Source organism: Sphaeramia orbicularis, chromosome 22 (assembly GCF_902148855.1).
Source record: "Sphaeramia orbicularis chromosome 22, fSphaOr1.1, whole genome shotgun sequence".
In the NCBI taxonomy this organism is placed as follows: Eukaryota; Metazoa; Chordata; class Actinopteri; order Kurtiformes; family Apogonidae; genus Sphaeramia; species Sphaeramia orbicularis.
The window spans coordinates 5,277,745-5,294,801 of NC_043978.1; the positions used below are offsets into that span (position 1 = coordinate 5,277,745).

Sequence of the window (17,057 nt, forward strand, 5' to 3'; positions counted from 1 at the left end):
AGCTTACTTACCAAATCTTCAAAAGCCACATGCAAAGCTAAGCTGGTGTGCTTCCGGTTGTTGCATCTGGCTTTGGTTCAGTCTTTTCAGGTTGATTTGCTCTACAACACAGCACTTTATTACCCTCACTGCCAGTCTACAGCTCAGCTCTATCAGTTCCAATCAGTCTGCTCTGACTTGATGCCAGCCAAGCCTGACATTCCCCTCTGTCTGTCTGTCCAGGTGATAGCAAAGCGTGGACGTGAGTACATCCTCAGGCATATCCCAAACATGCACAAAGACCAGTTTGCCCTCACAGCTTCAGAGGCGCACCTCAAGTACATCAAGGAGTGTGCTCAGCTGGATGATGTCACTGTCCACTACTACAGGCTCTACAAGGTGAGACATGTGTCTACTAATAGGACAGGGTGTACTCTAGCACTTGTCCCTTAGTCTTTCAATGAAGATAAATGCCTCTCTGTAAATACAGTAGGATTGCAGATTTGCAGGAGTAGCAATAGTAGAGTTCTATTTTGCAAAATATCTTTTGCTTAGGTAGCTTTTTCTGTGAAAGGAGAAAAGCTGTGGAACAGGGTAAAACTCTCTAGAAGGTCTTAAAAAGCATTAAATTGTGTGTGATGTGTGTAGACACATCCATATAGATACCAAACTTTCAAGAGAACTACCAAATCCTGTTTTAATTTAATGTCCATCCACACTAAGAATTAAGAATTAGGTTTTTAAATTGTTCCAAGTCAACAGGATATAGATACAGGATATAAACCAAACAACAGAGAAGACACTATTTGGAATCAGAATTTGAATTTACAGGATGTTATTTACAACACATTACGCTAGCACAGCTTTTATGTATCTTACTCTCTTTTTAATAATATGAATAATAAGACAACAGCCACAATTGGTCACACTGGTGAATGGCCATTGTATTTGCAGCCACTTTTCTGTCAGTCTGCCCCAGGGCAGCTGTGGCTATGCATGTAGTTTACCACCACCAGTGTGTGTCTGTGGAGTGAATGAATAATGGATCCAATGCAAGCGCTTTGAGTACACAAAATAGAAAAGCTATATAAATGTAATCCATTAGACGATAATAAGCAGAAACAGAAGTGTAGTCAGTGACAGTGAGGGTTGATCGACCTGATCGACCATGTGTAACTGTCATTAGTTACATTGGCCTTTATGAACAAAACGCATTGTGATTAATTTGGTCCTTGAGAGATAAAGAACATTTTGTGTTTTATTTGTCATGGTGTGAGGGAAAGTGAATTAATAACCCTGTTTTATTGCCTATTCTTTAATGTGGCCCTTATGTTTAACAGATGAGGAACAAATGTGAAGTGAAAGTTTGCAGTCTGAGCCCAGTTTGTGTTATTGTACAGGTGGTCAGTGTTTTAGTTTTGACACTGTTCTATTATTCATCAGTATCCTCAACACATCACTGTTATTCTTATAGTTATCATTGAGGACATGTAGTGTTGAATTTAGAAACATTACAATATGGTATTCTGGCAGCATATTGCCTTCTGCTGTGCAAATATATAAAATATTTTGTGTGTGTATATATGTATATATGTATATATATATATATATATATATATATATATATATATATATAGTGTAACTTTTGCCTTTTGTGTATTTTTTTTGCGTCTGTTTTCAATTTTACAGCCAATGTACATAGTATCTGACCATCAAATAAATGAATAAATACATATCCAAGCATATATAGTGTACTAATAATGACACACTAGTTGGGTTAGATTTAAGGTTGTTTTACTTAATCAGATGAAATCCTACATTCTCTTATTTACATATGATTTAATCTCTTTCAACAGGACAAGAAGGAAGTAGAAGCATCTCTGACATTAGGACTGACTTTACGTGGGATCCAGATATTCCAGGTACAGTTTCTCTCTGGTTGTCTCTAAAAACAGAGTAACCTGTTTCCTGTCATACACTTTAAAAGTGAATAAATGTACTCTATGTACGTAAATACTGTGAAGAGGTACAGACTACATTCTAGGAAATATTTAGGTAATTTTAGTTTCACACAAAGAAAAGGCAGAAAATCCTTATTTGTTGCTTAGTTTGTCAGTATATAGCATTTTCATTCATGAAAATGTAACAGCTAAAAAAAACATCACCATCATCTTTACAGTTGACTTAATTTGTGTGGCTTTGTGTTTTGCAGAATGTTGGGTCTGTGAGGCAGCTTTTGTATGACTTCCCCTGGACCAACGTTGGGAAACTGGTATTTGTGGTGAGTGTCATGGATCAGAACTGTTTTTGAGACGTTGTTCACCCAGATGCATTTTTTAAAGGATGTGTTGATGTTTTTTTTCTTAAATTAATTCCTTCAATGATAGGATCCCAGCACCCCCAGGCCTAATGCAGTGTTTGTAAAAGCCCAGCTCCTGCACAGGGTCATGGAAACTTTGATGCAAGGCTTCTTTTCTCTTCACTGCTGTTTTATCTTAACCCTGTGAGTCCTCTGGAACTAATCAGGGATTTAGAAATACTTTCCTTGCTTGCATGTGCGCACACATACACATAGACACAACTATAATGTATGGGTTATGGGTCAATCCTGTTCTCCAGTAACATTATGGCTAGAAGTATGGAAAAAATCTTACATGTGTTTCATGGTTTTAGAATCAGAATAGTAATATGGAATGCATATTGTTAAAATAGTGACGACTGGCTCAAGAAAAAAAAGGACATTTGTGTTCCATTAAATTCTTTTAAAAGTTCTTTGATAGAAATCTGATGCCATGAACTCTGTTAGGTGACATAACAGGGTGGGAAACCATATCCACCAACAAAAAAAAAAACAAAACACTATTGTGGATGGAATCTCTTAACAGGGTGGAGTGTGACACTGAAAACCATTTTGGGAATGTGAGGATGTCTATACCAACATCAAGGACAAACTAAGCAAAGAAATTATTCACTAATAACTACAGTTTCATCCGATTAAAGATCTAATTACAGTTCAGCCTTGTCTGCTGTTAAATTCCTATCAAAAAGTTGAGCAAGAAAGAAAACATACTCATAAGCAATTTATATGTCACATTTACTGATATTAATTTCACACTCACACTGTATTCATAATATGTGCAAGTTATATTCAACATTCAACAACCAAGAGCTATATGGGCCACTGCGAACAAAAGTCAAATACAGAGAGAAGGAAGAGGAAATATTCTGCTGCTGCACACTAAACATCTACCACGTGTGAGTCTGTTTTTACGAATGTACAACATTCAACCTCTCACAGATCTGCTCTGCTGCTGAAGTTGAAATCTGCTTGAACAAGCTGATGTGACTTTAGACAGTTTCGGGGCAGATACCATAGGAAGCACTGGTCCCTTTTGATTGGATACTGTGAATGTGTTAACGCCCTCACACGCTCTTGAAGCTTGAATGATAGACAGCTAACATTAAACACTAAAGAAGAAGAAGAAGCTTATGTCAGAGTATAAATGCAGAGAGGAGAAACTCAAAAACTTCTGTCAGTCCAAAATGGTGGAGGTGTATTTCTTCTGCTGTACACCGATGGAGCCAATGTGCAAAAACTAGGTTTCACTTCTCATCAACATAAGCTGTTTAACAGAAGCAAAGAATATAGACCAGACAAAGTTTATTGTCCTAGAGAGGTTTACTAATGTGCACTGAGGACATGATAAAATTACATCAAGAACAGATGCGTAAAATACAAAATAGTATTTTAATGTCTATAATCAATGTGTGGTGTTGAAGAAGAACTAAATATATAATTTAAGCTGTTTGTGATGATGGATGTGGTTCATTATAGGGACAGTATTAAGTCCAATCCACATATTCATATAATCAGCTGCAGTATTATTTTCCAATGACACACATGCCTTTTGATTTTCCTGCTGTTGTCAGTTATCATTTGTGTCCATATGCCCTTTTAAAGAAATCCTGTTAAATCTCATCTGTGCTCTGACTCAGCGTGGTATTAAGCTGAGCACAGCAGTCACTTCATTTGCTTCCATAGGGTTTCTCCTATCGCAGCAATGCAGAGGAGCTTACAATATATCTGTTTCACTCTAACGGCGTCTCAACTCCACCATTAATCACTACCCAGAGGTCATTAGTCCTTATCAGTTGCATAAAAACAAGCCCCTATTCTTTTGGTCATGTTCGTAGGCAGGTTTCATGACCATCAGGCTCCTCTGAGGAACTCACTGTTGTTCTAGACTGTGGTGTTATTGGTTTACATCCAAGAGTGGGGAGTTTTGCTTTGGCCTAATTTTGGTACAAGTAACCAACCCATCCGCCACTCAGTTAAAAAAAAGACATCCTGTTTTTCTTATTTTGTAGTTTTTTGGTGGTTTTCCCTCTGTCTGCTGTCTGCAGCATGGTGAGGCTGAATGCTGTGGCGTGGCTGCGGTTGTACTGTGGACGTTGTCCCACCCTTCTCCTGAATAACAGGCTTTCTCCATCCTCCGCCCACCAACCAGTCACGTCATGCAACACTACGGCTGAACGAGCCACAGAGCAGGGCGGGTCAATAAACACCAGATGTTGCAATGCATTTTGGGGGGATTCTGAATTCAGGCTGTGGGCTTGAACCACTTAAACTTGTTTCGAAAAGGAAGGACAATCATGTTTTCTACTCCAAGTGTAAAAGGAAGGAGATGGAATTCAGTACTTGTGATGCCATAAGAGAAAACAAAGATGCATTTATGTTCCTCTTTAGCTTGTAAAGGATTTATTGATTGACTGTGACAGCTGAGATGAAGTCATCACCCTGGTGTCCAGTGGTGTGGGATCTGTGACTGTGCCTTTCCAGAGCTTTAATGCCAGTTTAGTTGGATCTGTTCTGTGTGTGGCCTGTTTGGGAGGTCCAGTTAAAAGGCACACAAACTTGTCTAGTCATAAATGGAGATTTTAGACTGACTGACCATGTGTGGATGAAATTAGAGACTTCTCTAAGTGGCATCTCAACGTCTTTTAATGCCCTGACACCTGACACTAGTCTACTTGTGCTTGTTGGATCTAGAACTGTGTTTCCTAGTTGGGGACTTTGTTATTTTGAGTCTTCAGCTGGCAGGTAAATGCAAAACAATGTGTTTATTTTTTTAATTAGAGTAACATTATGTTAGGTCTGTTCAGCCCAGATATGATGTGAAAAGTGAAAGTGTGATAAAGTTCTAGCTGTTTTATTGTCCTCATAGGAAAATTCAGCCTCTGCATTTAACCTATCAAGTACACACAATAGCAGTGGGCAACCATGAAGATCCCTGTGGACCAACGCCAAATCTAAGCCAGCAATGTGGTCCAGGGCACTGACCAGAGAATTAACCTAGCATTCATATTTTCAACAGCAGGGGAAACCAGACAAATCCTGCTCAGGACAACATGCAAATACTATTCAGAACTGGAATCAGTGTCAGAACCTTTTACGCAGCATTTCTGTTACGGGAATATTTCACCTTTATTCTGGAATGACGTCTGTGTAAACGAAATGGTGGGATCATTTGGTCCCACCTTCATTGCGGCTTTGTAACGCCTCTTGAGGTAGTAACAGAGCCGTGATAGAGGTGGAATCATGATTCCATAATGCTATGTAGTGTTAAAAACATGTACTGAGCAAAGAGAAAGGGCTGACAGTTTTAGAAAAGTAAATCATTTGTATTTGTTTATGTACATTAACAGGAATATTGTTGGTAACTACTGTTACTACTACTACTGGTTAGCTACCTGATTGACATTCCTATGCTGACTTATATATTTGGTACTCACACTGTAAAAGTCAGTACAATAGTGTGGATGTGAGGGCACTTTTGGGTCTCAAATTGAAAGGGCATGGAAAGCCGTGGTCTAGAATAAAGTACCACTGGTGGCCAAGCATTACAAGAAAACAAGCATCACAAGTTATATGTTTATGTTTTTTTTATGTATGTTTATGTTGAGTTTTAAACACATTTCGCATTCATTTCATTCAGATGAAGATGTCAGAACCAACAACACTCAACCAATATTTCATGTCATGGCTGAAACAGTTACAGGGACATGTGGATGAAGATGGGATCTTTTCCATACCTTAATCCTGTTCCAATCTGCCATGTAAAGTACACATTTCACCACAAATTACCTAATTACCTAACATATTTTGCAAAATACAGAGTTCACACATGATAATATTTGTTCTGTATAAATCCGCACATCTATGATTCCAGGCAATTTGAGATATTTTTTATAAGAATCCACACATTTATTTTGCCCCGTCCTGGTGTATGAGTATCAAGGTTAGCAGAAGTTTCTTCAAGTGTAAATTGAAAAATCTCATGGAGACCCAGTCATAGAAACTCAAATCCTTCAGATGAATGACAACATGTAACAAGAAACTTTTTCTGTCCTTCCACAGGTTCAGTCAGTCAGTCAATCAATCAGTCAATCAAATTTTATTTATATAGTGCCACATCATAACAAAAGTTATCTCATGACACTTTACATTTAGAGCTGGTCTAAACCAGACTTTTATTAACCCAGGTTCAGTGGTGATTATGTGGTATCTTATTAATGGTGAGCTTTGACATCCATTAAACTTAAGTAAAACACAGACCTCATGTATCCCATTCAGTGACCCACATGACACACAGATGAATGTTTGTGGAGGAGTCACTTATAGATCCTCAGGTTATACAGGGTGGGGAAGCAAAATTTACAATGAACATTTAGTTGTTTTTTCTCAGCAGGCACTACGTCAATTGTTTTGAAACCAAACATATATTGATGTCATAATCATACCTAACACTATTATCCATACCTTTTCAGAAACTTTTGCCCATATCAGTAATCAGGAAAGCAAACGTCAAAGAGTGTGTGATTTGCTGAATGCACTCGTCACACCAAAGGAGATTTCAAAAATAGTTGGAGTGTCCATAAAGACTGTTTATAATGGAAAGAAGAGAATGACTATGAGCAAAACTATTACGAGAAAGTCTGGAAGATACTATTAAAGAAGAATGGGAGAAGTTGTCACCCGAATATTTGAGGAACACTTGCGCAAGTTTCAGGAAGCATGTGAAGGCAGTTATTAAGAAAGAAGGAGGACCCATAGAATAAAAACATTTTCTATTATGTAAATTTTCTTGTGGCAAATAAATTCTCATGACTTTCAATAAACTAATTGGTCATACACTGTCTTTCAATGCCTGCCTCAAAATATTGTAAATTTTGCTTCCCCACCCTGTACTAGTCCTGTACAAACAAAATGGAAGCAAAAGTAGTTGGGTTGAGTTAAAGATGAGCTGAAACCCATAGAACCATCACGTCCTGCAATACTACTTGGTACTGACTTGCCTCTTTTTTTTCCTCTTTTTCAACCTAAAAAACATAAAGCAGGTGATGGGAGTCCTTCATTTCCTCACTCAGACTTTTCCCATTGCGTCCATGGATTTGAAAAGGATATGTTCTATTTTCAACAGTACTACTGTCCAAAGCTGGGCTGTATTTCAGCTCTTTACTTTATGCTGATATGTTTAAAAGCAGATACAGGATGATACAACACTGCCTATATGTGTATTATATGATATCATGTTAATTAACCTGTTTGTTCCATAAAACAGTGCCTTGTTTGTGAATAAGCCTGGCTTCAACATGGATACCTGGTTTATAACAAGTATTTTAAGCTGGGCAGCCCTGTTGTCATTCTTATTCTATTTACATTTGTGGTGTCATTTGAGCAGCTGTGTGTTTGTTAAGCAGTAAAACAAAACTTGCAATTATGCAGTATATCAATCACTGAAACTGACTGAAGGAAATGCCTTTGAAACAGATTATTTTTATTTACTGTAGAGCACAGCCCTTTGACATTCTTTTTCATAGCAAAGCTTCTGTCCCTACAATACACTGAGCTCCTATAATGTTAATCTCTACCTATGCATTGTCTCAAACCAGCTTCATCTGGTTGCTGTAAAAATTCTTTGGATAAATGAAGTGAAAGCTCATTCCTGTGAACATAAATATGCAGCTCTTTGCGTTTTCACTGCCCTTTAAACCTACCCCGTCGCTTTGAAAAGTCCAAACCCTGCAGAAATGTTTATGGGCCTTGTATTGAAAACAACCCCGCTGACACTAAAGACAGCTGTTACTTGGTCCAACCTCTGCCAAATCCACCATTTTAGTTTTTCCGCACTTTGAGCCAACATGTCCTCTCCCTGGAACAGCACCAAACCTACTTAAAAGTAGAGTCTGTGTGCTGAAATAAAGAACACATATATGAGTCGACTGGACTGCTTGGTTCTGATTGTCATGAAGTACACACTTTACTCCTTCTCTTAGATTTGCCTTCGGGCTTTTCTGGCACTTGAGTCCAATTCCAAATTCCCATTCATTTTTCATAAACCACTGACTCATTTATTTTCCTCCTGTCTCAGGGAAAGAAGTTTGAGATCCTCCCTGACGGCCTCCCCTCTGCCCGTAAACTCATTTACTACACCGGATGTCCAATGCGCTCTCGCCATCTCCTGCAGCTGCTCAGTAACAGCCACCGCCTCTACATGAACCTGCAGCCAGTCCTGAAGCAGGTCCGCCGGCTCGAAGAGAACGAAGGCATGCACCTTTTAGTTTTGCCTTTTCAATTACCTACTCTATCCTATATTGTGTATGTAGAAATTGTTCATTAAGGACAGACTAATTATTCACATTTTTACAATTATGTACGTCAGTGTTTTTTAATCTGATATCTGTTACGGAAACCATTCATTGTAATCTTCCATTATATAGATTAAATGTATGTGTGTTTGGTTCATTTCAGAGAAGAAGCAGTACAGGGAGTCATACATCAGCGATGCTCTAGAACTGGACATGGATCAACTGGACAAACGGTCACGGGCCAGTGGCAGCAGCGCAGGAAGCGTGTCTCACCACAAACGTCTGTCTCGCCATTCCACAACCAGCCATGGCAGCTCGCACACCTCCGGCATCGAGACAGACAGTTTCAGGGCCCCGGGTCAGGCCCCCCACCGGCCCCTCCGGACCTGCAGTTCATCCACCACCAGCCATGGCAGCTCACACACATCTGGCATCGAGAGCAGCGGCAAGGAACGCATTCTAGACGATGATGGTGAGGACCAAATCTATTATGTACTATTTGACTTGAAGATACGCAACACTACTAACGTATCATTAGCCTCGTAGCATAATTGCCTAACTTACACACAAATGGACAAAAGTATGTGGACAAGTTGAATTCAGGTGTTTCTTTTCTAACAGGGATCTGGGATACAAAACAACAGTGACAAGTGTCATAATGTAGTTTAATATTGTGATAAATATCATATTGATTTTGAATATTGATGTTTTTATCTCAACTCACCATGAACAGAACATCTTATGGCTGTAGACATGATGTGTCCCAATATTTTTGTCCATATAGTTTAGAAACCTCAATATTTCCTCAAAGATTAATGGGAGATTTTTCTTCCTCAGTGAGATGTGAAGAAAGTAGATGGTTAGTGATGACAGAAAATTATTATTTAGTCAGAGCAGGAAAATATTTTAGAAATTTAGAGATAGAATAGAATAGAATAGAATAGAATAGAATAGAACAGAATCTTTGTCACATGACATTAACAAAGACAACGACAGTAAAATGGGAGCTGCGACAGACCCTGATTGTGCAAAAAAACATTTGTAAATAAAATAAAAAATAAAAATTGGCATCTCAAATATAAATAATTAAAAAAATAACAATAGAAAAAAAAAAATACAAGAAAACAATATATATCGCCCAGTCAAAGCCAAAACTTTCACTGTATCAGAATGTGTGTCTTAGTGTGTATGAATGTGTGTATGTGTGTGGGGTGGGACGTTATGTGGGGGGTGCAGAGTTCAGAGTCTTTATGGCCTGAGGGAAGAAACTCCTCCTCAACCTTTCTGTTCTGGTCATACATGAGCGGAGGCACTTGCCAGACAGCAGCCACCTGAACAGTCCATTGCCAGGATGGTGAATGTCTTTAATAATTTTCCTGGCCCTGCTCGTGCACCGCCTGGTTTAGATGTCTTGCAGGTTGGACAATGCTGTCCTGCATGTACGCTGTGCACACCTGATTACCCTGTGCAGAGCTTTTCTGTCCATGGTAGTGCAGCTGCCATACCAGGCGGTGATGCTCCCTGTGAGCACCAGCTCCAAGGTAGACTTGTAGAAGGCTCATAACAGCGTTATGGAGATGTTGAACTTCCTCAGCTGTCTGAGGAAGTATAAACGCTGTCGCGCCTTCTTTACCAGGGTGGAGAACATTTAAAATCATAGTCATGGATAAAAAAAAATCCATATTGAGAGAAATTTGGTAAAAACAATCTCTGAGGCATTTTGGAAGCGAAGATAACAGATGCAAATGCAAACCAATGCAAGGCAATGATATTTATCACAGTATGAAACTATATTATGACAGTTGTCATTATTGTTTTGTATCCCAGACCCCAGTTATGCCATGAGGCTAACGATATGTTCCTAATTCAAGCGCTGTTTGTCACTGCAGAGATTGAGATGCTTGTGGATGACCCCAAAGACTATGAGGAGCTTCATGAGATGGTTCTGGACCAGGACCTGTGCATCCACATCACTGAGGACATGCTGACCATGTCCCCCGATCAGACCAATGGATACTCAGGTTAGTAGAATACAGTCTGCTGAAGTTACCCAAGGTCTGATGAACACTTTATCTGTAATATGAGCCTGTTACTTTATGGTTCCATCTGCTGCAGGTCTTATTGTCAAAGACGTCAGCTCATCAACATCCAGCTCCTCAGAAACCGTCGTCAAGATGAGAGGACAGAGTATTGAGTCCCTGCCACAGGTAATGGTTTTATTTCAACAGATTCAGAGCATTTACTGACTACAATTACATTGACATCAAATATTCAGTTTTTTTTACCTTCGTCTAACATTCCAAAGATCCAAATATGCTTACGCCCAACTCCAAGGAGCAAACATGGCAATGTGGCCAAAACACAAACTCCTGGTTTCCAAACGTCAGTCCAAAAACCTACGGGAGAGGTTACCATGGCCATGTCCACATTGTTGTACTCTGAAGTCACATGTGATCACACAGGTTTCTGTGAGATGGTTTACCACTGTCAAATCATCATATGTGTCATCCCTCACCTTGACTCATTTACAGGTAAAGTATTAAAATCAGCTGAATCTGTGTAAGACCATAAAATCTATACAGCTGGACGGTACTACCGCCACATCTCCCACTGGATGATCTGAGGTTTTGAAGCCAGTTGTTTTTAGTTAGTTGAGTGTGTTTGTTTGTGTTTTGCCGTCCCTGTGTTGGCTCATTGGAGGCAGAGGTGACGAACACTGACCCTAAAATTTGTTACTGACTCCACCAGAAACCTGTTTTTGTTCTCCAGGTGGAAAGAACAAGAGCAAGGTTGGTTCTGGTCAGGACATTTCATACTTTATCAGTAACTTCAGTGCTGAACTCCATGGAGGTTCTCTGCTTTTCCACATTAACCACACCCACTTCCAATTTCTGCCCAGTCATGCAATAGCTCTTGGACAGTGCACAAGAAGAAAGTTCTGCTTGGATGGTGTGTGGAGAACAAGCTGTGAGAACTTCCAAACTTGGACTGTGACAACAAAATGACATCAATTTGTTGTCACAGTTTTGGGAGCGAGAAGACAGTTTCTCTGTTCTGCCAGTGTGTGTAGAGGATTTAGGGTGAAGCTAGAGCATGAGGAGTGATGGGTGAGCTGAGGCTAAATGCACCGTCAACTGCAGGGATTGCACAGTCTCGCTGGTATAATTTATTAAGCACAACTACAGTCCAGCTGCCTCTGAAAAAACTGTTGTATTGAATAAACCAGTCTCATGTGGCAGGTGAGTGAGCTGTCAATCACACCTGCCTGTTAAAGCTTGGCGCAGCAGCCAGTCCTCTATTAATCTGAAAAATCTAGCAGAGTTATACTTTAAAGAACAATTAATTCTCCAAATAAAGTAAAAGACAGCGGAATCACTCCAGAAAGAAATACTGACCTAGTATTTTTAGAAAGACGCTGAGTGTTGCTTGTAAAATCCTGGTTTGTGCAGCAGATATTGACTCTGATTTGTTGCTGTGAATCAACAGACGTCCTGCAGGAAGCCTCCGTCATCCACCGACCGCCACAGCCAATCCCTGGATGACATTCGGCTTTACCAGAAAGACTGCCAGCAGTGGGCGGAGCTTTGCCAGGACACTGCCCACAGCTACACGTTTGGCTGCGCTCAGGAGCTGAGTGACGGCTGCAACTACCAGGGCCTGGCTGATCAATGCGCCGGCATCCGAAATGAGCAGCACCCCTTCCCCATCAAGAGAACCAACAAGTACTTTTCCCTGGACCTGAGCAGTGACGAGGTCCCGGAGTTTGTGGTGTGACCGGCAGTGAGGTGGAAATACGGCAGCCTCAGGGGAGCCGTCACTGCTCTGTGTCACATGTGCAGATGTTTGAGTCCTCAGGGAAAGAAGAGCAGCGCTGTTGAAGAAATGCTTCCCATTTCTGGCAGCAAAGAGGAGCCATGACTAAACTGGCTCCACATCAGCTGCAACTTCTTTAGCATATGAAGGTGTGGAACGCAGAACACATGAACACACCTGGAGCATTGTGAAATGGCAGTTTTTAGCAAATGAACACTGTGTTTCAGTGGAACCCAAGCTGCTCCCCTGTGCAAAAGGAAACTAAAGGGATCTTCTTAAAAACTGTTCTTTGTATGTGTGTCCTCCAAACTGGTTACAGGATTCACATTTTATCCTCTGTCTTCGACCAACGCATTAATACAGTCATACACAGACTTACAGCAAACACTCCTCATCCATGAAGGTCTGTGGAGGACACAAAGGACAGAACCAATCTGAGCTACAAACCAAAGACAAGAAATGGAGAAAAACTGAACCCACATCAGTCTCTGAGTCACTGCAGAAAGGAAGTTTAACCTCCAGTCATCCGTATTTAGGGCCATAAATCCATCACAAAACGAGAGTATGTTGAAATGTAAACAGAACTGGACATTACTTTGATTATATAGATCTAATAATGTGACATCCATGAAATGCCAAGCACAGGTAGATGATCCACATGCTAAATGTACCAAAACAGCCATGTAGTAAAGAACTGGATGGCCTTTCCTCCAGTTTATTCTCATTTACTTACATACTGCTGGGTTTTATCTCAGATTTTCAAATACATAAAAGTGTTGATTTGTGGAGTTTAAGGACTTCAGCTACTGTGCGATGCTGCTGCCAGTGGTGAGAGTGAAACAAAGTCAGTTATAACAGATATGAACAACATTTTAAGTTTTACACATTTCAGACCAGACTGAGTAACAGCTGCAGCCTGTTTGGACTAAAGTTTCAGTGGATTGTGTTGTCGATGCAAAAAACGCAAAGTCCATTTGAGTTGGTTTGTGATTGTGGAGAAATCTCAGCCATTATCAGGATAATCTGCAAACTCCAACATTATCTATATTGGAATAAGTGTTAGTGTTGGACAAGATGATAGAAAATGTCCTGTTTTTTTTGCCATTATCACCTTTATCGCCCAGCCTTACCCATAATTTTTCCCAGAGTCGTCTTCTAGTGCAGCATGCCAACTCTCCCCTCACTGACTGGACTAAACCATGGAGACTCACCCAAACGTGCCTTCATCACACTATGCAGGTGTCGGATACTCGCCTTGACAATCGCTGCCCTCGCCTCAGCCACAGGGATCGTCTTTGTTAAAGGTTTGAGCCATCGCACTTCAAACTTTATTTCCAAGTGTTTTGGTCATTTGAGCAGATCAAACCTGTCCTTTATTCAAAGGATGATCTGTGCTTCAGCATCTTAAATATCACAGAGGTCCTAGTTTCACATGCCTCTGTGAAATGGGACTTTGTGGGAGGAATGAGGTCGAGTAACTCCCTGCATGTCCTGACTTGTACTGAGCTCGTGGCTACAAAAGCTTCCTTGTAATCAAGACACAAAATGGAGTCCGTTGGCTGTCAGCCAAAGTAAAGACAGTTGGAAACATACATGTATGGATTTCTTTCCAATCACATGCCTTTGATTGTTATTTTGCAGCTCTTTTCAGTTCTGCTTCATCTTTTCAACTGGGATTTGTGATGTTTTTTAAGCCTCATTTTATCTAAAGCCTTTTTACATGTATTTTTCAGATGAACTGTCCAGACTTGCATATGTTAAAAAGTTATTCTCCAGGCAGTTTTATTAGTATTACAGCAACAGTATTACATCTTCTACATGTTGATTTCACACATCGTTTTTTTTTATTTGTGAGTCTGAACAAGAAAGACTGGTTTCATTGTTTTGTCTCAGAAGATACGGGGGAACTGAAGCTGACAAGACGTGGTGGAAGCCTTTCACCCGATAACCACATGCAGCTCAGGTTTCAGTCCGACTGAAGTCAACGACAACAGGATGCTGAAACAGGTGGTTTTCCTCTGAAACCAGTGCAAAGTGCCACAGATACAGCTTTAACCTTCCAACACAGTCTTTTCATGTAGCCCTAGCCTACGTTTAGTTTGAGGAACTTGAGATCTGATTGAAAGAGACTCGACTCACAATTATTCTGAAAGAGTTTAACCTTTTAACATCCACTTGTCACTTGACTTCTTTACTTTAGCCATAAGACGTATGCAGCCAAAATGTATGTATTAGACTTCATCTGAAAAGGAACATCTTTGACTGTTTATCAGGAAACAAACAAAACCTAATCTGCATCATTTTAAACATGGCTGTACGGTAGCCATTACCCAACCATAACCCTGGTGGATGTTAAAATGTTACATTTATTAGTCATTTTATAATACATACACACTATTTACGTCTTTCTAAAAAAGACTGAACACTTACACATCATCATGTTTATCATAATGATACTAAAATGTTCACATAATATACCAGTGAAAACATGTGGATGTTGTTATGAGTTGTCTCATTAGCTCATGGGAGGTCATTTTAAAATGCAGAGGAATGATGGACATATGTCTACAGAGACAAACGGTACACGTACACTTTGCATCAGTAATTAACTATGAAAAAGCCCATTGTTGGGCTGCAACTACCACTTACTTTTATTAACCTGTTTTTTTAATCATTCAGTTCTTTAGTCCATAAAATGTCAAAAATATGGTCAAATGTGACTGATCCCCTAAAAAAAGCTGTCAATCATGTATTTAACCCGCCTACCTTTTTGTGACTGGACAGAATTGCGGCTTAAAAGGAGTTGATACTGAGGTGTCATGTCCTCTCTACCCACTGAATTTCATGCTCAAAGGGAATTGTGTCATGTCTGTGGTGGTTCTGTCCAACATTAGAGCTTTAATCGACACAAATATGAAGGTTTTCAGAGTAGAAACCAGAACGGTCTCTGTAGACATGTACATGCAGCAGTCAGCTGATGTTTCTGCTCTGCATCATCATTCCAACAGCTCATCTTCATCACCACTGCAGTGATGGTGGTTTTTAGGACGAATGAACCTCCAGGACACTAAGGATGAACATGTGTTTTTGTCTCATATTCATGGGTCATGTGTATATTTTTATTTTCCAGTCCACTTTGTTAAACTTAATGTCCTTTTTATTGTCACCAGGCTCAGATGTATTTAACCCTGGGTTTAGCAAGACTACATTTTTTGTGGCAACATAATAGAAAGACCAAGGTTTTAAACAAAGACATTTATTTAATATGTGCATCATTTGATACTGCTTTATGTATTTAAACAACTTGTGTATTTCATACAAACTGTTTGTGTAAACCTGTGATTATTTCTACTTCTAAATGAAAAGTCATATTTTGATGGACAATGATGTTTTCTTCTACAGTGTGTATTAAAACAGCAAAGGTACATATACTACGCAGCCATAATTCATGTCTTTAAATGCAGCATCATTGGTCTTTTGTCAGATTGAAATAGTATATGGTCCAACTTACATATGTAAGAGTCTGTATGTCTGTGTCCATAATCCTTTCTGTGAAAGGATCTCCTTTCAGGAAAAATGACTCTAACTGACTTTTATTTTTTTGTCACCCTGTAGTTAAAAAATGATTTGTTTCTATGGATCCTGGTCTGTGCCTTCTTGGTACTAATACCTTCAATATCCAATAAACAGGTACATTTACTTACTGTCTGTGTCTTCATTTCAACACTGAACTGTCCAAGCTTTTAAAATACCTAATGTTTGTGGGTTGAAACCAACAGACACATTTATGTACTGGTTTATTTATTAAGATTAAGAACACAAAGTATAGGCTGTGAACTTTGGACAGTCTTCAAGTTTTTTTTTTGTTTGTTTTTTTCCTTCAAAACTTCCCAGAGTTCTTCTGTCTTGAGCAAAGCCACAATAATATGTTTTTGTGTTAAAACCTTTATCTTGGATGGATCATGTGTGAGATTAACAATTTTCTGTCTACATGAACACAAGACAAACATGATTCAAAAACTGAATAATTTCTTTCATAAAATGATACATTCTATCAGTTTAATATTAATGAAAACCACATTACAGCAAATCAGAGCTTGTCCAAGTGTCAGTGTGTTACATCTAGAAACTAAAATCAGCTGCAATGACCAGAGAAACATGAATATATTATATGGCAATTAATTGGATGAATGTGAACTTCTGTTCAGTAAAACAGGTTTTTATGTGTGGAGCTGATAAGGACAGATCATCTGTGATATGGTCCCATAAACAAACACAACAGTAGCCTGAGGTCCTTCTATAGTACTGCAAACACATCAAGTACTAATACACACTATGAACACACTCCACAAAAAGTAACAGGGCGTAAAACTTATTTAAGTCAAAGTGTGTTAGTTATGTGGTTAAAGGACGCCACTGCAGTAGAACTATCCCTGTCACTGTTTTACTGTTCAGGGTTGGTACGGGTCCTTGAAAATGCTTGAATTTCAATGATGTGTTTTTAAGTTCTGGAAAGTGTTTGAATTTCAGTTTAAGTCCTTGAAAGTGCTCTGTGATGTGATTTATTCATCTGTTTATTTTTTGATATTAACTGTGCCAGGTTAGATGGCAAGCTG

The 17,057-nt window shown here is 39.4% G+C and overlaps 1 protein-coding gene across 1 annotated transcript in view; it reads left to right on the plus strand.

Annotated features, from left to right (window-relative positions):
* frmd6 (FERM domain containing 6) overlaps positions 1 to 16,140 on the plus strand; it is a 38,013-nt gene extending 21,873 nt beyond the window's left edge. The window contains exons 7-14 of the mRNA XM_030127118.1: positions 223 to 378; positions 1,836 to 1,901; positions 2,192 to 2,260; positions 8,412 to 8,586; positions 8,792 to 9,100; positions 10,518 to 10,649; positions 10,744 to 10,835; positions 12,115 to 16,140. Of these exons, the coding sequence (XP_029982978.1) occupies positions 223 to 378; positions 1,836 to 1,901; positions 2,192 to 2,260; positions 8,412 to 8,586; positions 8,792 to 9,100; positions 10,518 to 10,649; positions 10,744 to 10,835; positions 12,115 to 12,402 (1,287 nt within the window). The 3' untranslated portion in view covers positions 12,403 to 16,140. The remainder of the gene's footprint in view (positions 1 to 222; positions 379 to 1,835; positions 1,902 to 2,191; positions 2,261 to 8,411; positions 8,587 to 8,791; positions 9,101 to 10,517; positions 10,650 to 10,743; positions 10,836 to 12,114) is intronic.
* Positions 16,141 to 17,057: the final 917 nt, after the last annotated feature.